This window comes from Manis pentadactyla, chromosome 3 (assembly GCF_030020395.1).
Source record: "Manis pentadactyla isolate mManPen7 chromosome 3, mManPen7.hap1, whole genome shotgun sequence".
Taxonomy (NCBI): domain Eukaryota; kingdom Metazoa; phylum Chordata; class Mammalia; order Pholidota; family Manidae; genus Manis; species Manis pentadactyla.
This window is the reverse complement of record NC_080021.1, coordinates 77385991-77413681: the sequence shown is the minus strand read 5'-3', so window position 1 is coordinate 77413681 and position 27691 is coordinate 77385991. Positions and strand designations below refer to the sequence as shown.

The window sequence follows — 27691 nt, the reverse complement described above, 5'->3', positions numbered from 1 at the left end:
GTGAGTGATGCCTGATAGAAAGAGAATAAATTTGACCCTATGAATATCACTTGCTGGTCACAAACAGCACTGCAGACAAAGCAAGATGGCGGAAGTTGGCTTTCCCCCAGTATTCTTCTCTTGTTAACAGCTGGTTTGTTGAACACAGGTAAGTAAGCGGCCAGAGCTTTATCAATAGCCTTGGCCTAGGACCAAGGAAAATTTCAGTAGAGATGAACACTTTTACTCTCCATATTCATTTTAATCTGAGAACTAGTTAGGATATAAGCCCTCTGAATGCTTAGGAGACATTGGTTTTCTAGTATGAAATGGGTAATAATCTGTAAGAATGTTTAAGAGTGACAGGCATCAGGCCTACCATTTAAGATCCAGGCCCCTATTTCTAAACAGACCTGGATTTGAATTCCAGCTGCAACCTATGGACACATTACTCAACTCTGCCAAGCCTGAGTTCCCTCAGCTATAAAATAAAGATAATGCTACAACTCATGCTATAAATTTTCTGAAATTAAAGATGAGGTAAGGTAATATATCAAAGTTTGCTACTGTCAGCTCTCAGAAATCCTGTCTGTAATTATAGCAATAAAGATGAATTTGGGACTATGTCTATTTGACCCCTCTTTTGGCTTCCCTCCATCCCACCCTATTCCAAATAGAGACTTAAATTCCACAGAAGGCCAGGTATCAATTCTATAGGAAACTGTGTTTGCATATTAAATTATAGCTCTGGGAACAAGAGTGTAATTGGATTATAAAAGTGATAGATGAATTTGGTATGATTTGTATGTTTTACCTTGATCTATTTTTAAAGACAGGATTTTAAGACTTTTGAGTGCTTTATGCTCAGTTTAGTTTATAGCATTTGCTCCTAATTTTCCAATTTTAAAATAACAACAAAACCCTAGAGAAAACTTGATTTCAAAGAAAAGTTTAGCTAGGATTGCACACAAATGGTTTCAATAATTGGGAAGTGGGCAGGGAGGCTCCCAAACCTGCTTTCCAATCTATGCAGAAGCCAGATATCCATTTTTTAAATAAATCTCTGGTTAAAATGTTCACTTCTTAGGCCTTTTAAGGTTGTAACAGTTTGATATTTCTGACCAGAAACAGTGGGTCTGATTTCATTTTGCAGCATTTACTGGACTCAACAGGCATATTAATCAGGACCTTCTCCATTTCCAACAACATATTTATTTTTAAATGTAGGATTTTCAAGCCCAAAGAGATCTTAGAACCAATTCATCTCAAAATATCAAATGTACTTTACTTAAAAGGAAGAAAATAAGAAGGATGATTAGAAAGCAAGGGGAAGCAAAACGGAGAGAAACTAGAGATTAAGGAAAGAAGAATTATCAACATTGTGGTCATATAATGCTGCCCAATCCCAACCCCTATAATTGATATTTTTTCAGAGGCAGATGTTTGTTGAATATCTTTAGTTCTCTCTCCACTGAAAGAGAACAGAAAACAGCCCCCATCCCCGCTCCCTGCCGGCACATCCATGGAAGAACCGGTGCGGGAGGGCTTACCTGCGGCATGGCGGGGGAGTGTAAGGCGGACTGGACCTGCATGGGGAGCTGGCTCCCAAGGGGCTGCTGCATGGCGAGCGGCTGGTGCTGCTGCATGCTGAGGTGCTGGTGAAGAGGTGGGCTGATCTGGAGTGGGGGCGGGGGGGACACAGCCATGTTTGCTATAGAGACAGTCACTGGCATTTGGTTATTCGGCTTGGGGGCTATGCTCCTGGGGAGACTGGAGTGCATGGCAGTTATGTGAGGATTCATTCCTGGTTGTTGGTGGTAGTGGGAACTTAGGTACAGAGCGGAGTGGGCCTGGCTGGGCCCATGGAACACTGACGGCTTTGAATTAATCAGCTGAGGAGGTTGAGATGTCTTAACATCAACAGGTTCACTGTAGCTCTGTTGAGGAAACAGACAAGAGCTAGTTTAGGAGACTGACACATGGGGTGTTGATTTCTGTTAGCAACACGTTCTGGACTTTATTCATGAATGTTCACATGAATCAATACCCAGTACTATTCTTGACTCTCTTATCTAAGGACTCCATTATTTGTACCATGACTTACTCATGGCAGAGCTTCTTCTATGTCTTTTATGAAATCTAAAATAATCTATGAAACAATAAACTTTTTTCTTTGCCTACATGCTCCCTTACTTGGTTACTTTCCTCATCCAAACAAAGATACAAAGGTGAGCCATGGGATGGATGTCATCACTGCACAAACAGTGATCTCCTGTTGCTTAAATGCTTGTTCTTGTATTTTTCCTTTTTATATTATCAAAGAGCCTTGGTCTACATTTTTGCACAAAGAAAACAAAGCTGGTTGACAGCAATGGGTATGGAAGAGAAGAGTTCTAAAATGCCTTTCTCAAGTCATATAAAACCATATTAATATACCTTCAAAGTAACTGTAGAGCTCATCTTGATTTTTTTTTAAAGAAGTTGGTGATGAATTCTCTCTTATAATGAACAACATAAAAATAATATCTCATGGAAGTTTTAGACTCAATCGTAAATTAATATAATTTTGCCCTAATTTTTTTCATACTTTCATATGGCTATTTCTTAATATTCTTTTAATTGGCTTAAAAACTAGACATTATCAGTGGAAGCTCAAAAGAATAAAGAAGTAACCCTGAGGTATTTCTTCCTGGGCATGCACCTACCTCCTACTTTGGCTGAGAGGAAGAGACTGATACAGCAAATGGGGAAAGGTGAAACCAGCTGGAGGAAGGAAAGGCTAAAATGGCCTTTGAGAGGAAAAGGCACTTTGTCAAAACAAGGTCCTGAGGATGCACATATGACCTTATTCTGCCACCTTGATGCCATGCTTATTCAGTTTGTAAGTCTATTTGGGGCTCTTGGTACTGCAGGGTCTCTCTGAGTTCCTCCTGCTCTGTGCAGTGCCATCACCTGCCAGGCATGCTGTGGAAAATGGTTCTTCACGCACGACGATGTGACTGAACATGGGACCTCTCACAAGGCAGCCTACAACAGGGCTAGCAAGGCAGCTTGCTGTTTCCCATCATGTAGGAAAATTAAATGAAAACCACACTAACAGAGATGCTACATGGGGGTGCTGCCTCGAGGAGGTCAGGCTGGAAAATGGACCACGAGCCCCACAGACTCTCTCAATAGAAAGGACACAACTGACTTCCATAAAAATAATGACAAACCATGGAAACCTGGGACCTTGTGAACCCCTGGATCCTCGATGCAGAGCATCTAGCCAGGTGTACTCAAGGTATTCAAGCCCCTCCAAAGAACCCTTTCATTATAATGTTCTTCTCTGTGTCAATGTGGATGCAGCCTTCTGAAACAGGAATAAACATTCAGACTCTCTGTCTTTGGTATTAACATTAAAGATGTCAAAAAATGATCCACTGAAAATTTTAAGCAGAGGCTTTAGCCAAAGAAGCTTTGCTAAATGTAGTAACTAAAAGGCTGGTTTTCAATTTTAAAAAAAGTAAGTAGATTTTTTGGGGGGCTTCCATTTAAAAACTCTTATTGTTGATGTGCAGAGTATGAACAATTCAAGGAAGAGCTCAAATAGGTTAATTCAGGCTGTGTAAACATTGTCTAGTTCTACCTCAAAATAGCATGTACTACAGCGATGTGCCTCAAAAGCCATTCCATATATGCCAAGGAGATTATGTGCTCATTGTGTGTCTGGGTGTTCAAGTCATCTGGAAAAGAGGTTTCATTGTGTTTGCATTCCCTTTCTTTAGCCTATTGGGGAAGGGCTAATTTCATGTTTATTTCATATTTAGTCACATACTGCATCAACTTCATATAGGAAAGAAATGACTACACAGTGACCAGAGAGCTATAAAAATTAATACATGTTATGCAGCTTTATTTTTGCTTTGTAGATGTTTTCAATGTAAGTAGAAGAAAAGTCACTCACACATCCCAACTACCAAAACTATGAAATACATGTAATTGTAAAATGTTCTCATTTTTTAATTCCTGTAGCCAATGATCACCTCATTATCTACTGATATGGTACATACAGAGTAATAGGTATGTGGCCTGAACTTGGAGGTACATGTATGTGTATGTGAACAACATGCACATAGATGCATAAGACATGTTGTTCAGACATAATCATTCAATCATCCCAGGAATTACAGCAACACAATTAAGCAAACACATTTGTTTAAACAATCTTAAAAAAATACACTTAATGCTACACTTGAAATATAAATGACAATTCCTAGCAAGTACAGATGCTTAACAAGCAGCAGAGCTGGCCTCCTGGTGGGTAGCCAGTCCAAGCAGTTCTGGCTACAGCACCCTCTTCTCTTCTTGACATACACAGACTCTAAATTGCAATGGGGGGGCTTTGTGGAAAAATAAATGTCTTTAAAAAAAAACAAAGTTTGACGATAAAATATGGGTGGGAACAGCATTGGGCTGGTGAAATGGGTGCTTTTACTGCAGGACTTCTCAGAGCCTTCAGCATGTTGTGAATCTCCAAGTGAGAACCACAGAAATCTTTTTTTCAGTGGATCATTTCAGGGGAATAGTCTTCAATGGAAAACACTGGTTCAGAAGAATTAATAAATTATACATACATATTTAAAATTGCAAATAGACATTTCAGTTTAAATAGTCCTATTTCTTACCTCAAATAAACTAATTTTTATTGCCTCAAAATGCATATTTAAATTATATAATCCAGGTGTCATGTTAAAATAATTTCATTGTATCATGTTTCCTGGAATACTATCTACATAGTGAATTGCCTATTCTAGGCTAAGGGTAGTAACACATTTCCTGAAGGAATTAGGAAGTTGGTAGCTTCCCAATTATAGCCTAGAAGAACTAAGGTGAGGATGTATTAATGGTTTCCTCAATGCTGTATTTAAAATAAACAGTGAACTAAATTCTCCTGAATTCTACTTTTTGAATAATATCATGTGGTCCACTATATAGTAGATGATAGAAAGATGTAGAGATACTGATATAGACATATAGATAGATGGAAACAGATTGCTACCTAATTTGAGATACTCCATTGCCAACCGTGTGAAGTCTCCCTTTTTTCATGCATGGTAATTAAACACAAAACATTTTCTATCTAGCCATTAAGTGTCGTTTATCTTCTCCATTCTAAAGCATGTAATGCTCAGTAATGCTAAGCCTATTTTGAAAGAGTAGTAACTTTTAATCACTAGTAGAACAATAGGCAAATAAATAGATTTCCAAAAATAATGACTTAAGGCAGCACTTGAAACATAATTGATGACTTAGAGGGAAAAAAAACTGGGGAAGTTGCATGTTTTCCCTTTACTTTTTAAACTGTCAAATGTGGTAAGATAGTCTAGTCATGTGCCTACACCTGGCGGGCACTCCAGTAGTGGCTCTCCCTTTATTCTGTCTTTATGACATATCTTGCATTATCAAGGAAAGGATCTTTTTTATGGTTGGGACTTGAATCTGTGTGTCACACGTGTCTGGCACAGTGCCAAGTACAGAGAGCATACAAACATGTTTGTTAAGTGACTGAATGACTTTTCTTGAACCATACTTCATGGAGTCACTGTTGTTCTTTCTGAGATTCCTGACAAGATATGCTATTCTTCTTCCCTAAGGGTGAGAAAAGATCTGAAACCTTTGAAAACTCACAGAATGTCAGATTGATCTTCTCCACTCTCTTCCCTGCTCTCAGCATGAACCATACCTTTCCAGGAGTGATGAGCACTTAATAACCCCTAACTCTGTCCTCTGGCTAGGTGCCCTACCCTTTATTTCTTACTGGATCTTGAGTGGATGGCAGGTAGCAGAGAAGCTTACTGTATTCCACCTACATTTTGGAAATTTGTAATTTTATGTAAAGGTCCACTTTTTTAGATAGGGAAAAAAAAATACCTGCTTCCAGCTTCACTGCTCATTAATTCTTAAGCACACTAATAGGACAGACCATCTATTAGTTACAGAGCTATTATATTGTTTCAGAAGACAGGAAGAATAAGTTCATTTTCTATAGTAAAATGCCATGAATTCACAATATGATTAAACAGGAAAATGAAAAAATCATAAATTTAATCTACTCTCATTGTCATTTTCTTCCAATTAAACTATTGGCTACAGTTAAAGCAAGGCTACAATTTTGCAAATCAATTACATTGCATAAGAAGTTCTCCATACCTACTCTTCCTAAATTGGAACTATTTTCTCACACAGATGAAATAATTTGGAGTTGCTCCTATTTTCAAATACATTAACCACTTTTATTTAGTGGTGTGTACTTTGTGTAGGCCACCTGACAAATGTGATTTTACCACTGTATATACAACTGAATCTGTCATTTCGTGGGAGGACTGTGTTCTTGCTATTAGTTTGTGAGTAAGTCCTATTTCCTATTTGCTTTTGGACCACTGATTCTCAAAGATGTTTTCTATAAGCAAACTGGGGGGTATATGTATGTGGCAACAGGGACCTTCTGGGTCTTTCAGTAGAATCATCCACAGGGATACAATTAAACCCTTAAGATGTTTCCTATTAACCAAGTTATTGATTATCTGAGATGGTTTCAATCCCATTTACTTTGTCTAATGAAGATAATACTGCGTAGTATATAAATGCCCCCATTCTGGGATGATAGGTACTATAAAAATAAAAGAATTGTTAAAGCAGTTGTTACTTAAAAGAGCAAAGTATAAACACAAGACATTAAACTCAGTGGAGGCAACAATATAGGAGTTGCTGAGCCAAATCAGATTAATAGTCCATCTAATTTGATTCTTGTTTTCAACACTGACCAATACTTGATGCACTGGAAATTAAACAAGATTTATGCACCCACTCAATTGTGCCTTACTACTTCTGAAAGGAAAATTCTTTCTGGTCCTTGTGGTGATTAACTTACACCCTGAAGCATGAGATTTTATTATCTTTAAATCATGATCTGGGCTTATAGAGATGCAAATTTTATGTTAACCTTCGTAAAATGATCCATCCCATTTTCATTTTCAGACTCAGTATTTGTCTCAATAGCTCTCCCTGGCATGAATTCTGTAAGTTATTTCAAACAAAAGAAATTACTTCTTTTGTTTCAAATTTACTCTGCTTTAATTGAACTGAGAATTGTGATTCTTTACTCTTGGTTGTGGCAACAGAAAACTTTCATAATCGAATTCAATATAGTCCAATACCAGACATTTGAAAAAAATCTTCCATTTGTAGAAACAAAATCTCTAATTTGATATGTGCCCTTGAAGTCATGAATTGATTACTGTATTCAACATACCAGAACATATTCATCCAAATGTTGCTTCCTTCCAGGTGACACTTCTGAGAAGCTGTGCACTTATTTCAATAATGCTGCTTTTATTGGAATATTCAGGAACTTCCTGCTAGAATTCTCTTCAGAGTCTGTGGGACACTTTTTACATATCCTCCTCAGACAACTCTGTCTTTTGATGGTGAATGTGACTTTTGGAAACTGCTAATAGTCACTGGAAGCCAAGTCTGTGGGTTATATTGGGGTGATGCTTCAGGAAAAGAATGAGGAGTAAAAACAATGTAACAAGATGGATTTTCTAACTTGTGGTTCATAAACTTTTCCTGACTACAGTTCTAAAACAGGAGTTTCAAAAATCTTTTGAACTCTGGGAGCAGTAATAAAATCAGTTTGCAGCCTCCCAAGGTGACTACTTTGAATGCAACACTCATTCTGGGAATATAAATTCTGGTCTATGTGGTAAAATGAATCTAGTTCCAATGGCTTTAAAGTCATACATTGTTTTCAACATAATAATTTCGATCCATGTCTAGGAATTCCAGCCTATGGAAAAACTATATATCCTTAGGCTTTACTTAACAGCCCAACCTTAACCGACCTTAAATAGTGTGTAAAATGGCTCAAGCCAGAGAGCCCTAGCCTTCCTTCACAAGAGCATATATTCGTAGTGCCCCCTAAAGGCTCAGCTAAAGGCTCATAAAGACCATTTCAATTAAGAAACCTGTGTAGATGACTTTTTAAGAATATCTAGATTATTTCTTATCTTTATAAAATGATGTATCATAAGGCAATTTAAAAAATGTTAATGTCACTTTCAAAATTTTTTTTATTAAAGCAATCTTGCAAACTGAATACATAAGTCAGCTAAATTTTTCACACACGAACCTTCCCCAGTCATTTGCACACCTACCAGTAACATTAAACATAAAAGTAACACTAATAATAACAATAAATAGCTGGTATTTATTATATGCTTCCTGTATTTGGGGTCCCGAATCATTCAGTTTACATAGCGCTTCATATTTTATCCTCATGGAAACCCTATGATCTTCTCTGTTTAACATATGAGTAAAGTGAGACTTTGAACAGCTGAGTAACTTGCAAGACCTGTAGTTATGATGTGGAAAACCTGGAGTTTGAACCCAGATCCACATGCCCCATATACCTGTGGACTTCTCTGCCTTCTAGGACTCTCAGTGTGACATTGGTGGCACTTCAGGGGCCCCTAACATTTTTGTCCCGATGAATGGAAGCATAGAGATTGAAGATATCTTAGAGATCTTTTCCAATCCTTATGTACAAAACTTGGCTTCCTGTTTTTAAATGTTCCTATGGAAAGAAACTGTTTACCCAAACAATTCAAGAGTTTAGTAATGTCTATTGTTCATACTAAATTCCCCTAGTTTGAAATAGTGTTTCTTTCCTTGTTCTAGAGTCAGAGAAAATGGAGCACATGTAATCACCATCCCATGTCTAAGGTCCATGGCTTGGACATACCTAGGTCTTTCCCAGTCTTAGTAACTTCAAATTCTCTTTTCTCAGCTACTATCTTCTGTCCTTCACCTTTCTATTGCTTTTATGACTTTTTCCTCTAAAATCCCTCCAACTTCTCCCTTTTAATTGATAAAGCCAGAAGTTGAATAAAATTTTCCAGGGTCTGGCCAGGGTTGTGTCTGCAACCATCTATGCTCTTATTCATGCGTCCTTTGTATCTCAGGTGTTTGCACAGCAGAGAGTGGCCTGTGCTGGGCCTGTTACTGAGCAAGTCTAACACTGTGTGGATCTATCCTTGGCTCCACAGGACCAGGTGAAGCCCCTGCACAGCTGGAAAAGCCTGGTGCACAGCAGTGCTTTGCAAACTTCCTGCAGGCCCCAGATTCCTGAGGGTCTTGGGACAGCTGCTGGGGGGGTGGGGGGTGAGACGGCAGCCTTCTACCCAAGTCTCATTTAAACCAGGGCAGCTTTACTCTCAGTTGTCTAATATGTAAGAGTTGCCATAGAATATTATTGGGAATAATAAGAGGTCATAGTTCTAAAGAGATACATATATACATATAAATATACGTATATATTTTGCAGCACACCTGGTATAAGGAGATGGTGAGTGGAGATCAACTCCAGACTCGTGCACTTGTTACCTCTGTGTGGTTTTTCCTCTTTAGTAAAATGTGGATAATCAAGCTTACTTTGAGGGATAAGGTGTGGAGATTGAGGAAACTCACACAAAGTCATCTTTTAAAAATATAAATCTGATTATTTTATCCCCTACTGAAACCCATTCAGTGCCTTCCCTTTGTATTGAGAATAAAACCCAGCCCTTTTCAGCATCCTGCCAGCCTTTGGGATTTGGCCCCTGCCCATTTTCCCGGCTTCATCTCAAACTACGCTTCCTCTCCTCACTCAGCTCCAGCCACACCAACCTCCTCTCAGTTCAACGAGACGTTTTTGTCCCGGAATCTCAGCTAGTGCCACAGTGCTGTCTGGTGGGCCCACCGCTCAGGCTCCCTCTGTGTCCTGACAGCTCCTTATCATCCTTTGGCTCACAGCTCCAACGTCAAAGAGGACTTTGTGGCCATGCTAGCAGATTCCTTGCTTTATTTCCTTTAAAATGCTGCAATTCTCAGACACCTTGGTCCTTTGTTTGTTCACGTGTTTATAGTCAGTCTCTCAGACCAAATAGTAAACATGATGGGTCTCCCTGTTCTGCACTGTGTCCTGAGCCTGGCCCGGTGCTTGGCACTGACCACATGCCCAGGGAAGTTTGTCAGATGAATACATGCATGAGTGCATGGGAAAACACGGAGTCCGGCTGGGGTGCTGCCATCACCTGGAATTGTAACTATTACCACCACGTAGCATTTTATGAGCGCACCTTTAGGTTTCTGAGAATGGGGAAATAAGTTAAACAAACTCAAAAAATTGTAACATAGATAGAATATATATATAAATGTGAATGGCTATTATTTTCCTTGTCATAATTTACAATGGGAAAGAAATGGATTTATACATGTTGCCCTGTTCAGTGGGAGAATAGGCTGGTAAATTTTCTGAATGTGCCCGCAAGGTCAGACTGCAAATACCCACCCACATACAAGGTCAGAGGGCCATTTTCTAACGTGGGGAGGGTGTTTGTAACTTTCCTTCAATTTGTATACACACGATAGATAGTTGTACATAAATAGACATTCAACGGTTCCAGCAAAATTCCTACTGCCAAAGAGATGAAAAACATCAGAGAAAGCTGTAAAAAATGCTTGGTTTTTCAAATGTAGAAATGGCAACTTGCAGCATTTACACAAATTGCCGTATACTGTGGGTTGCAACTCAAATGAAGAGTAAGAAAAGTTGCAGCTAAGAGCAGATCTGAGGACATTTTTTGAAAGTAAAGGCTTATCAGTATTCTAGCATTCTGTAGAACATCAGATGCCCTGGATTGGAGTTGAGACTTTATGTATTGATTTCTCATATATAAAATGCTGTGACTAAAACTATTTAAAATGTTCAAAAGAAACTTACCTTGAATGAAGTAAGGAGGATTCATTTCTCAAAGAGTCCCCCTTACATTTTGGGCATATTGATCTGAATAATACCAATGTGACTATTTAACTGAATGGCTGGATGGGTCTAATTTCTAAAAAAAAATGTACCTTATATTTTTGCTATAATTTTATGCACATTCTGTACAGTTTATAAATTTATAGAAATGTGAGACAGTATCAGCAGGAAATATAAATAGGTTCAAGAGTAGTGAGATAATTTAGAAAGTGTGAGATCCATGATGAGAGAGAACAGGGAGCTAGAAATGTTAAAGTTAAATAATAAATATTAAGCTTTCCCATCTCATGTCTTCGAAGTAGAAAATGATGTTGCATCAGGCCAACAGTGCATTGAAATCTTACACATTTATATTTTGTGCTCTCTTTTCTTCTCTGCATCAGTATATTCTGTGTATGTTTTCCCTAATAAAAACTAATTTATATAATTATTTTAGGCTTGTTGGAAGGGGAATAGGTATTTATGGATAATAGAGGAAACATATTTTTGTGAGTGAATGGAATGAGTCCACAGCCCCAATCCACACTGAGCCAAGTAACAGCCAAAAGCAGATTTGAGATAACACAGTGTCAGGTACTTATAAATTCAGCCCTGTCCTTGGGGTTACCTCCCTGAGAAATCTATAAAGGGAAATATATCAATAATAACCTGAGTCTAGAGTCAACTCTTGAGTATTTATACAAAAAAAGACTAGTGTTCAAGATATTCTAAACGTAAAATATGTTTAAGTGTTTTCATTTTCAAATGAAAAGATGCAGTTTTTTTTTGGAGGGGGCAGACTTACATCTTAATGATGCTATATTGAAGCTAGAATTTAAGGCAGTTGACATCTCCTCAACAAAGGCCAATGGACAGGGTGCTGGGGAGGGGGCCAACTTAGAGGGGATATGGACAAACAGAAAGTTGGCTCAGGATTAACAATGTGCTGTGACTAATCCACAAAACCAATAATCCACAGGTGGACAGTATTTCACAAAAGACCCATAGGAAGCTGCTCTGTTCTTTTAGGTATGAACAAATATTTCCAAAACAAGTAACTTTGTTTAGGATTTACTTTTTGTTTTTTTGACAAAGAGGGTTGTGGAGAAATGCTAAAGCGATCTTTTATGCTCTTTAAATGCCCATCAGAGTCTGCAATAAAATGGCCACGATCCATCATAATACCACACAACTGCACGTTACCTTGGATACAAGGCTGGCTCTGTATGCTGCTAGTTGCTTCAGGTACTCCTTCTTTGCAGCCTCGGTTTTCTTTTTATAGACCTGTAGCAACAACAAAGAGTTTTAAATTAGAAAGTGCATCTGCTTTTGTTTCCAGAGATGTACAATGCAGAATCATAATTGCATGCCTGTGTTGTGTGAGTGACACACACACACAATATAATATAATAATATATTTCTCCCCAAAGATTGTGTTTTCTTATGGAAACAGATTTTTAAGAAGTGTGGCAATAGACTAGATAAGAAGAAGATTAGCCAGAGTAAAATTTTCCATTTTACATTAAGCATATGAAAGGATTTATCTGGGTTACTTTGAGTGGAGGTAGTTGGCTTAGAAAGATAGTATTGATGAAGGTTCCCAGGGAAACCACATACAAGTAAAAAAGCTATTCATATTTATATAATGGGCAGATAATTCTACAGTACATACAAATCCTGATACACGTTTCATGCTAAATATAAAAACAAGGACAGAATTCAAAGATGACCAGTTATGTTCAGTAAGTACATCAACAGAACAGTACCGAGTTTGCAGGTTTGTCACTACTTGAATATTTTAGCTTTGAGGTTCTATTTTCAAAGACTTGGGAATTGGTGATGGTAGTCAAAGACACATTTGGGAGTGGACCGGGGTCCTGGAGTGGCCGAGGACTGCATGCGTGCTATGCCGTGCAGCCTGCTGTGGTCGTGTCCTTTGCAACGAAAACCTGGATGACACGGATCTGTCACCTCATCGTGAAAAGGTAAAAATGTTCTGAAAGGAACTTCAGCTTCCAGAAGCTTTTCATTTTTTCAGAGGGAATCATCTTGAAAATAAATGTAAAATCATGTAAATTGAGCAAAAGTACTGAAAAAACGACTTACTGGTATGCTAAAGGTCACATCACTAAGTTAAACAGAAAGGAGTCATTAGAGTCGAAAAATGAAAGATTAGCAAAGTGAGCACGCATGGCTGTCTGCTACCATTAAGTTGATTCTTTCAAGGCTTTAGAGTCTGTTTTTGGCAATCTTTTGAAATTAGCCTTAAAGAACAAACTATTTTTTACCATTTACTCTGTAAACGGAAATGTATTTTCATTGATACAACTCTTCTAAATTTCCCACATCTTGAATTTTATAGCAGGGAATGAGGCTTGGTGAATGTTTTGTAACGCTGAGCTCAAAAACAGACAGAGATCAGTATTGAAAAGTGGCTTTAGATTAGTCAAGAGTAGTTAAATATAAATTATGTCCAAAGACCAAATATCTGCCAAAATTGGCAGTAGAGGTCAATTTATGGTTTCTAATGCCAAAGGTGGTTTGCTGAGCTGAGGCCCCAGCTGTGAAAATCAGTGTGAGAAATAGTATTTACTCATGAATGTATTAATTAAAGCATAACATTTTACTTAAGGTAAACAAATAACTAACCTTGTCAACAGAAGTATAAATTATAAAGGACCCTATGAAATGAACGTGCTGATTGTTCTCCATTAGGGATGTCTTCAGTCTAGACTTGTGTATTTGGCATTGTGGTATCATAAAAGGCAATTAGAGTAAGGCAATTAAGATTCTGTATAATAGTATCATACAATCATTATGCCATCTTTTCTAAATGTGAAACTAAAGAAATTCAAAAGTTTTTTAGTAAAAAGCCAATAAATCCTTTGGTTCAAGTACAAAAGTATTCTCAATTTACTAAGCTAATTATTGGAAGTCAAACTCAGATTCTTTTATGGAAATCTGCACATAAATAAATGCTAGTGTACAGCAAATGTACAGCAAATTTAGTAGTATGACCCATATATATTACATGCCTTGGTTTAGCCAAAATCAGAAATACAGAGCTCTCCTGCTTTTCATTTATTTATTATTTTCCTAAGAGACAGATTTCTGTTTATAGTTTTTCTTTCCATCTTTTCTCTGAGACATAATTTATAATTAATGACTTTAAACTGACAATGTTTACATTTACTTTTACTACCTTAAAACTGTTTTGAAGGGGTTCTCCTCCCACACAGATAGAAATCCTATTCAGGACCCTGAAGCAAATGTTTAGTAAGTGTATCTTTGATGGTAATCTGCATCTGTATGCTCAAAGCATTTCTAGCATGTTTTTATTAATATGCTACTTCAAGTGATCTCCCAGTCAGCTAGGAAAGGTTCTTTCAGCTTCCAAAGGCAAATATAACACCCTTTGGTCCATAGCATTACCCAAAACATCATTTCCTAAGTAGCAGCAGATAAGATGGTGTTGCCAGATGGCCTGATTGCAGCATCCATCATCTTCTTGCATATATTTGGTTTCTACCGAAACAGCAACAGTGTTATTACAGTGCTATGCCTCTGTTGGGCTCCCAGTAGTTAACATCCACACAAAGTGTTAACTTTCCTGAAATTTGGTGATTAACAACCACAGGAGAAAGGTGGCTAACACAAAGTGTTTCAGGCTGAATATGCGCCTCCTGGTTTCAGCTGGGGATCGATGTTGTTAGGGGATACCTGACTAGCATTCAGAGTGCCCTGTTTTCTACAAATGGCTCCCTATTGCCTATTGATGACTGGCTATGTGGGATCATTGCACAAGTGCCTAAATACCACTTTAGAAAAGAGTAAACCCATCACGTCACATTACATGGATTGATGGATTCGCTCTTCCCTGAATAGCTGCAGATGTTCAGAGGGAAGATTCAAAGGGTGGTAATTTCAGGAGGTATACTTCTGTAATTATGTTTAAAGGGGAGCAGCCCAGACCAAATTAAAATCTGAGGTGGTTTCCCTGGCAGTAATTTAGAACCTCCACCTTTGAGAACTACCTAATGGCTCCAGTATTATATACCCTGTATATCTTTCTGCTGCTACCTTCTAAAATTGCACCAAGATGCTTTTTGAACTCTGTATTTGATGGAAATGTCTGAAGAGATGCCTCAAATGTATAAGAGTGATAAGAATAGGTAAGAATTACACATACAAGTTAAGTGGGGAAATTCTTACTTAGGACAGATATTTAAAAATCCTCAGTAAAATGTTCCTCAAAAACATTTCAAATCTTCTGTTCATGGATGGAGAAGGTCACCTACTGGTAGAAACCAACCATGACATTGACTGTGTTTGGCAATGAGCAGCCCACGGCAACGTCTGACCTAACCCAGGAGGATGGGTCTGGCTCATGTCCATGTTACGTTTGGGAAAGACAAACATTTTAAAGATACGTGATTCATACAGTAAATATTAGTACTCAGTTGAGCTACAAAATGGCTTCCAAATGGTCTCCAGCTGTTTGAAATAAAGTGCAAAGTTGGCCAGATGAGGATTTAAAAATTCATAATACATCATTTATCATTTCCCCCAGCTCATCCAAACACTTTTGAATTCATCCTGTCCTAACTTAGTTATATGCTGCAGTTTGTTATTCTAAGAAAGCTACCATATCCTAAGGAGTGCATCTCAGTGGTTAAGCGAAAACATATATATAGTAACTAAAACTAAGACATATGTAGATAGACATCAAATAGCAATTCTAGAGAAACCAAATCCTGTCCATGTAATCTATTGATTCACTGAACCATTTTTGAAATTCTTTTAATACCATGTTTTTATAGGCTAATAATCCCTAATTAAAATCAGCAGCTCAATATCAATGCCTGTGGTAAACTCAAATAGAAAAAATTCTAATGCAATCTGTCATTTTACGCTTTTACTTTCCACTCTTTCCCCAAACAAACAATCCATCTAATTCATACAAAACACAAAATCTTTTAAATACCATTTAATTCTTTCTTCCTTCCTTCCATTCTGTTCTTGCCCTTAGTTAATTTCTGGTGTTGGTTTATTTCAACCATGCCTTCAAAGTCATAATAAGAAAAAATGTACAATTCTTCCAATTCTGGATTCCAGTTAAACACTATAAAAAAATCTAAAAGCATTTTTGTTTGGTTGACTTCAAATGTAGTTTTTTTCCCCACTATAAATTCATATTTACTAGAAAATGATAAGAAATACAGTGGTGTACAAGAAGTTACAATTTTATCACAATTCCCTGACATATCCTTTAGAAATTAATGTTTGCAGCTTCTTTCAATGCTGTTACTATTTAATACAGTTAGAGAAAATGCATTTGTATTTTATACAGAACTAAGTCCTTATGTGTGGTTAAATTTTTATCTTGTGTAACTTGCTCAGCATTTTCTTAAGCATTCCAGAACTCAATGAACTTTATAAAGTAGTACTCAGACTACTGAAAATATACAATGTGACAAAAATCTTGCTATCGATTTTCCCTAACCATCTGATCCAACAAAATGGCCTTGTTGCCTGTTTTGGGAATGGCAGGTATCAGAGCAAGCTCCTTGTCTGAAAAAATAGCTACAAACTATATACATAAAATATATCTTTTTATTTATTAAGTGAGGATGACTGGGGCAAGTATGTTGTTCAATTACACTAAACAATATATGGAGTGTCTAATATGTGCCTGCTGTGCTGTGAGACTCTGAAGCTACAGAACCAAATAAAGGCATTAAAAATATACCTCTGTTGTGTACATTTATTTTTTCACACATTATATATATACACATATATATGTGTATGTATATTGTCTTCAATGATTTCAACAAGAATGGTATTATTATCCCCATTCTACAGATGAGAAAATTAGGATGGGTAGTTATTTTAACCAGTGTCTTATAGCAAATATGGCAGAACCATGATATGAATCAAACTGACCTGGTATCAAAGATTCGTCTTTGTTCACTCAATGGCTCCTTCTAGCTATGCGGGAAGTCCCCTGGATGCTCTTCTTCAGACCCCTAGCTGCAGGGCCTGCTCTTCTCTGTCTCCAGCTGAAGCCCCAGATATAGGTGCTAGTAGGTGTTCACAGCAGGTGTTTAGGAAATATCTGTCATTGAGTGTATGACCCCTAGTATCAGATTTCTCCTCCTGTGAGGATAAGCCTGAAGGCTCATGATAAAGTACTGAATTGTATCTTCTATGTTATAATGGACATCAAAGGAAATAGAAGATTTGATATACAGATATACAAGCTGCCCACCCCAAACATTTTTAGCAATAATACGTAAGGTACAACAGACTTGAATATTTTGTTCGAATTCTCTCCCTACCAATGTCATTGAAACTTGCAAGTGAAATGTCTGCCCCCACTGTATTTGAGTACAGAATATTTCTATATGTGTACTCTATATGTTTATGCCAGTGGGCAATGATCCCCTTTATGTATTAATAATTATATGTGCACACACACACACACACACATACACACACATATATATATACACACACATACATATATATGTATATATACATATGCCTGCATTTTAGAAATAAAATATGCTGGCCATTTCCTGTAATAATTTTAATTGCTCAGTTTCAAATTTTTATGAATCAAGTTTTTTTTGCATTCTACAGCTTGGAAACAAACAATTGTTTCACATGTTTTTTTTGCATTGTTTAAAAAGATCTGGGAAAATACATCATGTTTATAAGGAAATGGCCAAGATAAGCACATGTGTAAGTGTTAAAGGGTGACGGGATTTTAGTTAACCTTAAGTATTGTTGACATAAAATCCAAATTTTATCCTATGTGGTGGTGCAGGAGGGGAGTCCCCAACAGCATTTATGTAGTGGGTGTTTGAGCACCGATGAGGAGTAAACGATTTGATTCTGTGGGCTCGGAGGGTTTGTCAGCTGCCTTATAAGTATAATTCTGGCTCTTCATGTCCCTGCTGCTTCTAATTTAGCAGGACAGGCTCATAATTGAAGCAAATTAACTATTTACACTTGCCACTTCTACCAGGGGAAGAGGACACAGCAGCAGGAAAGAATGAGTAGGAAATTACATTCTTCCCACTTGTGTCAGATCTGCCCTTATATAAACACATTAACAGTAATTTCATGAGGCGTCAAACATAGGAATAAATACTGAGGGATAAAATAATGAGGTGTTGCTATTGAACTGAACTACTATGGCTAATATCCTTGGATATGAATTATGCATCCTGAGAGAAGGCATATGTTACAGTATTCAAACAGTCTCCCTGCAAGTGATATCTGCTCATTAGGCTCTGGATCTCAAGGTAAGTCTCTCCTGTTCCATCTACGACAGAGCCAGCATTTACAAAAATACACTCTCTGGGCACCGTGGGCTGTGGTTTCTCCTGCACATAACAAACTCTGAACAGGCCTTCCACTCCACTTTTAGCATAACAGCATGTTTATTTAGCTCTTTGGCTGAAGCTTTAAAGCCATTTAATGTAATGTAAACAAGAACATTTTGTTTGTAATTTGCTAAATGTATTACAGCCCAACGGTGTCTCCAATTAGGAACTTAAGGTTCATTTAGTAATTTACATCTGGTTCTGATTTAAGGTGACTTTCTTTTTCCACTTAAGAGCTGACTTTCCATCGCTAAAAAGGACTCAAGCACCCTTTATAGATCTTTGGACCAATCCCTTCTGCTTCAAAGCTGGACAGAATGTTTAATGTAGTAGGGCTTGAGTTCTCTGTTGTCACTGTGGACCTAGAGCCTACATTTCAAACACCAGAATCAGAGAATTCCAGAAATAATGGGGAGAGACAAGAAATTCAGCTGAAAACCTCATAAAAAAGATGCTGAGGGTTGCTGAAATGCCAAGGAACCTACCATAAAGGGTATGATTTTGTTAAGTTATTATTTTTCTTTCTTTTTAGGTTCCAGTCAGTGAAAGATAAGTAGCAAAGACCAGCATATCTAGCACCACAGCAATCTTATGATTCATTTCTCTTTCTCCATCTGGTGCCTGTTCAACAACTTAGTAAGCTTCTCAAACGGGCTCTTCATTGTCTTACGATTCATTAGCATTTAAAACCTCGGGTTGGAATCCCAAACACAATTCTTCTCCCTTTCCAGATTCAGCACTATCTTTCAAACTATTAAAATGGAAAGATCTCTGATATGTGGAGTGTGTTCAGTGGCTTTGGTAAGGGATTCATAAGGGAGGTTTTGTACTCCTGGAGGATTTTTATCGCTTCTTTCAGCTTCCTTTTGATTTTTCTTCTTTGAGAGATTCTTCACAGAAACGAAAGTACATATAGTTTCTCACTCACCATGGGTTCTGAAAATAAAGATCTGCCCTTCTGCAGTGGCTTCTTATTCCCGCCTATACTCCACAATGAGGAAGCATGTGATATAAACATACAGCAGCTCTATTAGTCATGTAACCTCTGGCTGTCAAGAAAACATTCAATTGTAATCTCACTAATAGCTGTTTTTCTTTAAATATTGTAATTTTCCAAGCCCCTAATAAGTCATCAATAATTTTGTCCCTTTTTCCCAGTTTGTGTTTATATTTGTAGCTGTTCATAATTGTGGGCTATTATGACAACAGGATTTTTGAACAATCGGGGCACACGAAATCTTAGCCTTCTACTCCAACCAGCTGCCTACACAATGCCAATAGCGTCACGTGGGGCTGCTTTGTAACATGCCCATTTGTCCTATATTTTGAAGTTTAATGGTCTGCCTCTAATCTGCTCCAGCAACATTCTTTGAAAAATACATAACAGCATGTGTGCTTTCCAATTTGAATATTAAATGAGAGTAAAATACAATTAATTTAAGTTTGAAACAGAGATATTATACAATGTTGGCACAGTGAGTCAACATAAAGGGAAAGAACAGGTGGTAATACACCATAATAACACTTTTGGATAGTTTGCTGAAATTCTCTTGACGCCCGAATGTGCATTCTAGGCAGGCATGTTCGCTTTGCTGGCAATTCTTGCAACTGTTAGACAAGCTGCTGTGCAGCAGCAGAGCAGAGGCCCACCTGATGCAATATGCTCCCTTTTGTAAGGAGAGTGTCTGATTTAATTCATTTGACCCCCTCTCTGTTCGTCTCTGGGATGGGCCTTCATCCTATGTGTGCCACAAGCCATATTTTTTTGTAGTTTCACTATATTTATTAAGCCAGATCATCTTTTAAGAGGAAAGAACAAGCTATGCCGAACCCCTGTTTACTCATATAAGGCATGGGGACAAATCATTTTAGAGTGACCTGGGCTGCTCCCAATACCAGGTTTTGATAATGGTGCTCAAATTTTAAAATATTATTCTTTTTTTAAATAAGAGAAAAAGATGGTTATTTTTGTTAAGGTATATTCCTAAACAGTCTTGGCATAACTTTTTGTAATAACTGGATTCTGATTACAAAATTCATTTATAATACCAATGAGTTATATAGGTCAACTATTATAGAATTTCATCCTTTATTTATAAAATAAATTTCCAAAAAAAACCCCACCTCTTTTCATTACGGGAGAACCCAAAGGTAGACTCATGACACGTTACTTATGAAGTTGGAAGTAAAACGCAAAAGAGAAAGAGGAACATGTTCTGTCATCACAGGTATACAATTAAAAACCCTTAAATGGTACATCATAATTGTGATCATTTCTCCACTAGAAAGGCCCAGCCCCAATTTTTATAGACAGAATGGGAGAATGGGAGTAATTTCCCTTTTTAACATGACAGTTGAGAATAGTGAATCTCATATTCTTCAGGTCTGTAAATACCTTATTATGGTCAGACAAAAAGAATGTTGAGTATTATCTTAATGTTCCCCTCTTGCTTTAATAAAAATAAAAGGCTTTATTATAGTAGAATTAGTGGGAAAAACCTGCAGCTTTATATTTGCTGCTTTGAGAATGAGCCAATTTTCATCATGAGAACATTATTCTTTTCTACCAGAAACACAGAAACAGGCACTGACTTTTAATATTGATAATTTCAGTAGTGAGTAATTGGTAAAGGACCAATTGTGGGCTAGGAAAGGCCTTTGTAGACCTCCCCCTTTTAAAACCACTGCTCTTAAAACCACATGAGTTCCTCTGATGAATGTGGGAAATAATTAGAAAAAGGTATCTGGGCTCAGGGAGAGAGATAAGGGGAATCAGAGGAGTGAGCACAACTGGTGGTTCTTGAAAAGGAGTAGTGTGTGCATATGAGTGCATACATACGCACAAAATTAAATGAAGTTTCTCTGATAAAGTAGGAGCTAAGGGCACTCCTATAAGTCTTGGAACAACATCTCGGCTCAGGTGCTGAGTCTTGGTTAGGGGAGAGGGGCTGAATCTTCAGAAGGGAATCACGGATGTCCTCTGGTGATCAAGAGCTGCTTGGGACCTAGGGAGGGCAATCAATTTCTGAATGTCTCCTCTGGGAAATACACCTCATAATGCAAAAGAGTTTATAGTATTGAAGTCTGGTGCCTATCCAAGAATACATACAGGGGTTATGAAAGTGTAAAGAGGAATGTCCCGTGCAAGGCATCATAGTTACAAAGTCCAGAGAAGAGAGTTGGGACTGGGGTTGCTGGCTAATGTGCACTGAGTTTCTCATTCCATGATGCTCTACTGAGGGAAGGAATGAAGTCACAGTACAATTCCACCATGAATGTCCAACATCATTTGGGAGCCAGCCCTTGGCTTTGGGAGTGTGAGAGCAATTGATCTGAGTTAGGCTAGAAACCAGTTTTAAAATTTTGAAACAATTATATTATGTTTTTAAAAAGTCACAAAACACAATGTCAACTACCCTTTTGACAGTGAGATGGGTATTTCAACTGAGTGCATAAAGAACATTTCAGGGGCTTGATTTTTGCCCTTGAAGATGACTCTTGCAACTTAGTGCTCCACATGGTAAGCTTTTGCTTTCCTGTGAAGCCATTCCCTGGAGCTGGGAATCTAGAAAAAGACACAAGGAAATGTGTAGAGTTTCAGATTGTAAAAGACATTTTGGCTTACAGAGAAGGAGGCTTGGAGAGAAGGGGGGCAGGTTCTGTGTTCCGTAGTAACTGGTTTTACCATTACAACTATAGTTGATTTCACAGAGTTTTAGAAAAGAACTGTAAGTTGAGTGATTAATTCAAGTTACAGTAATTCTATGTATCAGCCACGTAATCTTAGACAAATCATTTTGAACAGAATGGGGGACTCTGTCTTCTTCTCTGCTCTGTCCCCAGTGTCTAGAGAAGTGCCTGGGGCACATTGTAAACGCTGAACAAACATTTCTTGAAGGAATAAATGAGTGAATTTAATAATCCGGCCCCATTTCATAATCTGAAAAACTTGGATAAAAGTATCTTTGAGTTTTGGGCAGAATAAATGAGGTAAATCATGTGAAATCATTCTTGAAAGTATAAAAAACTGTGTATATATATATATATATATATTATAGATGTTGATAAAGATTCACAATACATACATACTTCTGGATATACACAGGTTTGAGACTTTATGTTTCTTACATACTTCCCTGGATCTGATGAGAAGTAAATGTCTCTACCAAGAATCAAATATATGAGACTAATCCATCGTTAATAGAATTCAGTATTCCGCAAGAGCTAAGGCTGCATCTTCGTAATCATTTCAATGGCTGTAATTTAATGATGAAGCTTGTTTATGTTTTTCTTTTTGACAATGAAATTCCAGATGGTGACAACAGCAATCCAGTCCCTGGTTTAGAAATATGAGATTGATATCGCTTCTTTGTTGAGCGGAGCTACATCTAGGTGCTGAATTCTTGCTCTTTCCATTGATTCCCTTATTAAGAACTGGGCTTTTCAGGCTATGGCTGAGATGGAAAGTGCCTCCCATGGCCCTCTCTGAGCATGGCTCTCAGTTGCCCCATGGCAATCCACATGAAAAGAAAATAGCCAGGCATCTGGTCTCATTTAACAGAGCCTAGAACTGAGTAACATACCCTAGAGGTCTTTAGGCAACAGATGAGAGCAGAAACCCTTAAATTTGAGGTTCATTTAGCAAAGAGCAAAGAAGGTCTGATGACAAAAGGGTGAACAGTAAGTGCTGAAGAGAGGTGTGGACCACTTTTGAAAAGCTTTCAGTGGTTATGATCACATTGGCAACATTGAGGAATGACATAATCCTGGCTGGGATATACAAGAATCCTTCCAAAAGTAACTACACTCTATAAACTTTGAAACAAAGGAACCAGCATGCTCTTTATGGAGGAGCCGTAAAGGGTATAAAATTATGTGTCTCTCCTGAAGTCTGGTTCTGAGACTTCTCATCAGAACCTTAGTTCTGGTATCTGAAGAATTCACCCAAAGTCCCCAGAAGCCATATTTTAAAGAGTACACACTTTCTCAAATCATGTTGATTCCCACTCTGTTTTGCATCTTTTCTTACCTGTTTTTGCTCTTCTCCTAAACCATCCCACATGGAAGCCACAATTTTAGAGACTTCACCAAAGGTAGCATTTGGATTTTGGCCCTTAATGGCAGCCTGAGTATCACGGAAGAACAATGCATAGGCAGACACAGGCTTCTGCGGCTCGTTTGGGTCCTTCTTCTTCTTCTTTTTGGGGGTTTTTGGTTTTTTCCCCATGTCAGAGGCAGGTCGCTTCTCTCCACCATTGATCTGAAATAAAGATCATATTACATTTATAAGGGAACTGGGAAAATTTGGGCACAAATCATATTGCTTTCTCCTTTGAGACTTAAACAGTTATACTCACCCATACCAGGCATTCCTGAGGGACACTTAGCTTTGTTGTTGTTTTTTAGACAAAACATTGTATTTCATGTAGTTTGCATGTTTGTCCTTCTTCCAGCCCAATTTATATGGCTTTAAAATAATCTTATTGATTCTTTTTATAATATTATTACACTATTAAATATTTCCCTTAATTCTCTTGACTTTTCCCTTATCTCATTTAGGAAGTCGAATGATGAGCGGCATTGTAACTGTGGTAGCAGCAGATTCCTCCTGTGCGAACCCTGCTGTATGAACAGTTTACCTTATTTTCTTCTGGGGAGTTTATCCTTTATTTTCCTAATTGTGATTTTTAAAAAGTGGTGGACAACATGTCCAATAAATAAAGTTGAATGGCTTTTGATGTGCCTTAGGTCTACGGAGCTAGTGTGCTGTTGGGAAAACCTGGCAATGCTCCTGCTTTGCAGACTAGCGTCATCAGTGCTGTCCAACAGAACTTTCTGCAATGAGGGTAATGTTCTATAATCTACACAATTTAATAAGGTAACTACTAGCTACATGTAACTAATGAGCACTTGAAATGTGGCTAGAATGAATAGGGAACAAACTGTTAAGTTCTATTTAACTTTTATGGCTTTAAATTTAAACAGCTACACATAGCTAGTGGCTGCCATATTGGAGAATGCATCTCTAGAAACTAGTCCTAGAATCTAGACATTTTTTAGAATCACCTTATATCCAGTTTAATAATAGATTTTATTTTCTTCCATTTTCCTCAAGTACGAATATTTGGATAATTTTGATATTCTGCTGCAAGTGGGAAAAACACACCAAAATATATTTCAGACATCTGCATTTGAGTATTACTTTGATATGAACTAATTACATGCGATGTCACTTCATGCACCTCTTTAGGGTGAAATACTTTGGCTTGGATTTCTTTCTAGCTCTAAAATTATATGAATCAACATGAATATTCAGTAGTGCTGTCTTTGAAGGAATCCTCTTCTTACATGCCTCTCTGCCCGACACAAGGCCCACATGTACCATCTGCTGATGGAGCCACCGCAGTCACAGGAAGTTTTGCACCTTCACCTTCTATTGCTATGGCTGTTGGTGCTCTGCTTCTCTCTGCAAACCTAAGGTAACATATATCTGACTCGGACAAATTGCCAGGCAGGGTGATTTGGGTAAAATAACTGTCACCATTGGAGAGGAAGCATAATATCCCGAGAAACCAGTGGGTAAGATGTAAGAGAATCTAGACCCAGGCCCTCCCTTACCATTTTTAGCTGTGTAATCTCCAGCAAATTACAAAATTTCTCTGGGCAAACCAGCTGCAGTGCTGTTTTGTGATTACTGAAAGGGTACACATTTATACACATTTACAATTTCAAAGTGATATTCCAGTGTTCATTATGACATGGTAGAAACTTAAAATTTTACTGAATGAATAGGCAGAAATGAACTTCGTACCAATTTGTGATGCTGTATGGTCATGGTTTAAGAGCTATACCCCAAGAACCAAAAAGAGAAGGGGAAAGTTAAGTGAATTCATTGGCTTTGCCTTTAGTAAGGGAGATATTCAAAAGATTCTCCCTTTGAAATTGTCTACTGAAGCAGAGCAGATCAAACCACCCCAAGGGAACAGGATGCTCTGAACTGAGCTGACAAGCTAATGCAGTCAACACTGGAAGATACCTTCCTAAGGATGGATCTGAGAGGTGATCCTGTGACATGATTGGTCCCCACAGAAACCCACAAGAGGATCAGCATGCTGGGGCTGAATTGATACTGGAAAACTAGCATTTAGCTCTTACCTAAACACGTGCGCAAATATGACCTAGAAAGTGATTCTCAAATATGGCTGCACATTAGAATACCTGGGAAACTTTCAAATACTACCAGACTTCACAGCAATGAAAGCAGAATGTCCACTAGTGGAGACACTGCCCTCAGTCACTGGTATTAACTCTAATCCTACAACTAATATTTAAGTCCTTCAGAGACAAACAATGGAACTTCCACTTTGCCCGGACAGGCTTCATTGTAGCTGTAACTTTCCACTCTTCACAACCAAGCTCCTCCAAGTGGTTGGCTGCACTGGCACGTACAGCCTCTGCAAATCATTTCCGTGGGCCTCCCATCACTTGGTGCTCAGTAAGGTCCCTAAGGGCCACAATGCTAAATCCAGTGGACCTTTCAGTCTTCCCTTCTCTCTGTGGGTTCCCTGTCCTCCGAGGCTTCTGTGGCATCACAGTCCTTGGGCTTTACTTTCTACCTTGCTGACCTCTCTGTTTCTGGAATCATTTTTAGGCTCATCCTTCTCCATCCAGCCATTAAATGGTAGTGTTTCTTATGGGTGTTTTTTTTTTTTTTTGCTGCAAACTGTCCTCTTTTTTGAGTTTGTATTTAGGTAATCCCATAAGCACACAGTTTTCCATTACCTTTTTGGGGTGGGTGACTGTCCTGTCAAGTTCGTGTTTTCCCTGAATGTTAATAGTAATTTTTCTGGGTTATAGGCTGAATCTTTATGGTTTACTCCTTTATATTTTTTATCACTTCCTAATTTTGTAAACATGACCATTCCTGTATTCACAATAAGATAATATTAATTAAAAAGAAAACTAAAAATGAGTCAACAAAGTCCACAATAAAGGACATTAAAAATGCACTGATCAGGAAAATAGGGGACATATTGTGTCAAGGACTGGTAATACTTAGAAACAGGGAACAAAGTGTAGGAAAACGAATGCTTATCCATATGGACTAATACCTGGACTAATTTTACATTTTAATTTAAAAATTAATAACACTGTAATCTCCATGATTGCAGATTATATCAGTCTTTTTGGAAAATGATCAAATGTCAGAGAGATAAATTTCCTATGATGCAATGCAAATATACTTACTAAATTTTTTTCCAAATTGTTTAAATAATGTTCCTCTTCCATTGTCCATGGTTACCCTTTACTATGGTAACATGGCCCTACTTTCTAGGGATGACACCTGGTAACAGAAGAAGCTGTTACTGCCAGTATGAAGCTCTATCAAATGTATCGAATCCACAAATTATCATTTTGAGGCCATGCATAGCAACCCTATTGGAAACTCTTAAACAATTCCATGCAAGTAATCAATTTAGTTCATTGTCTGGAGGCTTTCCCTATTGTGCTGGCTTGTCTGTAGGGTCAACCAAATGCAGTCTTGATCAATCTCAGTTTCATTTAATAGAAGCAAGCATTTCATGACTAGTTCATGACTTCTGCCTCCCATTTTCAAAGCTCAGGAGCTATCGCTTACACATTATGGAGCATACCTCCACGGCATCAGACTAAGTACCTGAGAGGCGCTAAAGCAGGGCTGTCACTCCCCATTAAGGCCAGTCTCCCAGCCAGTCTCATACCTTTACAGCCGCTCTGTCTTCACCACGTCTGAAAGCAGAAGTACATCAATACACCTTCCTTTTAATACTCATGCTAACTTCCGCTTGAATTATCTTCCATGCAAAAAAAACCTGACATCTGAGAAGACCCATGTAAAAGATACACTTAAAATATTCATTTCCTTCAGTAATGAAACTAGATCACTAAGACTATGTTCTTGGATCCTAACATTCTGATTGCTTATAGAATTAACTCTCATAGAACTGAACTATGATTGAAGACAATGGCCTTTCACTGCAGGCTGCTATAACAGGACAAAGAAGAAACACAAAACTATGTATGAAAGATCTCTATTTTCAAAATAAATACATAAATAAATGAAGTGTGGTTTGAAGGGGATCATTTATTATATAGCTCAATGTTCCCTTGTATGCAGACTTACTGGGTCTGCACAGTATCTTTGCTTTTAGGAGCAGTATGATGGAATGAATATTCCCTGTTGTGGTTTGCTGTCTAATGTATCCAAGTACTCGGGAAGTACTCTGTGGAGTGTAAGGCTGTCTGCCACATAACCACTGACTGGTATTCCTTCCTCATTTGTGGGGGTCTTATTTTTTTTATTCTGTATTTTTCTGTGTTTGGGAGGGTACAGACATGAACTGCTGTTTTAGGTTCTGTGTAATGAACAGGGAATTTGTAAGGCCTACTCCTGGAGGTAGTTTCAGCACATATTTGAAAAATGCATGGTTACTGCTAATATGCAAAAATGAAAAAAGTG

The 27691-nt window shown here is 37.8% G+C and overlaps 1 protein-coding gene across 1 annotated transcript in view; it reads right to left on the bottom strand.

Annotated features, from left to right (window-relative positions):
- TOX (thymocyte selection associated high mobility group box) overlaps window positions 1–27691 on the bottom strand; it is a 286688-nt gene that overhangs the window by 6326 nt on the left and 252671 nt on the right. Inside the window, exons 5-7 of the mRNA XM_036907552.2 lie at window positions 23222–23452; window positions 12005–12085; window positions 1530–1916 (exon numbers count right to left, since the gene is read on the bottom strand). Coding sequence (XP_036763447.1) covers window positions 1530–1916; window positions 12005–12085; window positions 23222–23452 — 699 coding nt within the window. The remainder of the gene's footprint in view (window positions 1–1529; window positions 1917–12004; window positions 12086–23221; window positions 23453–27691) is intronic.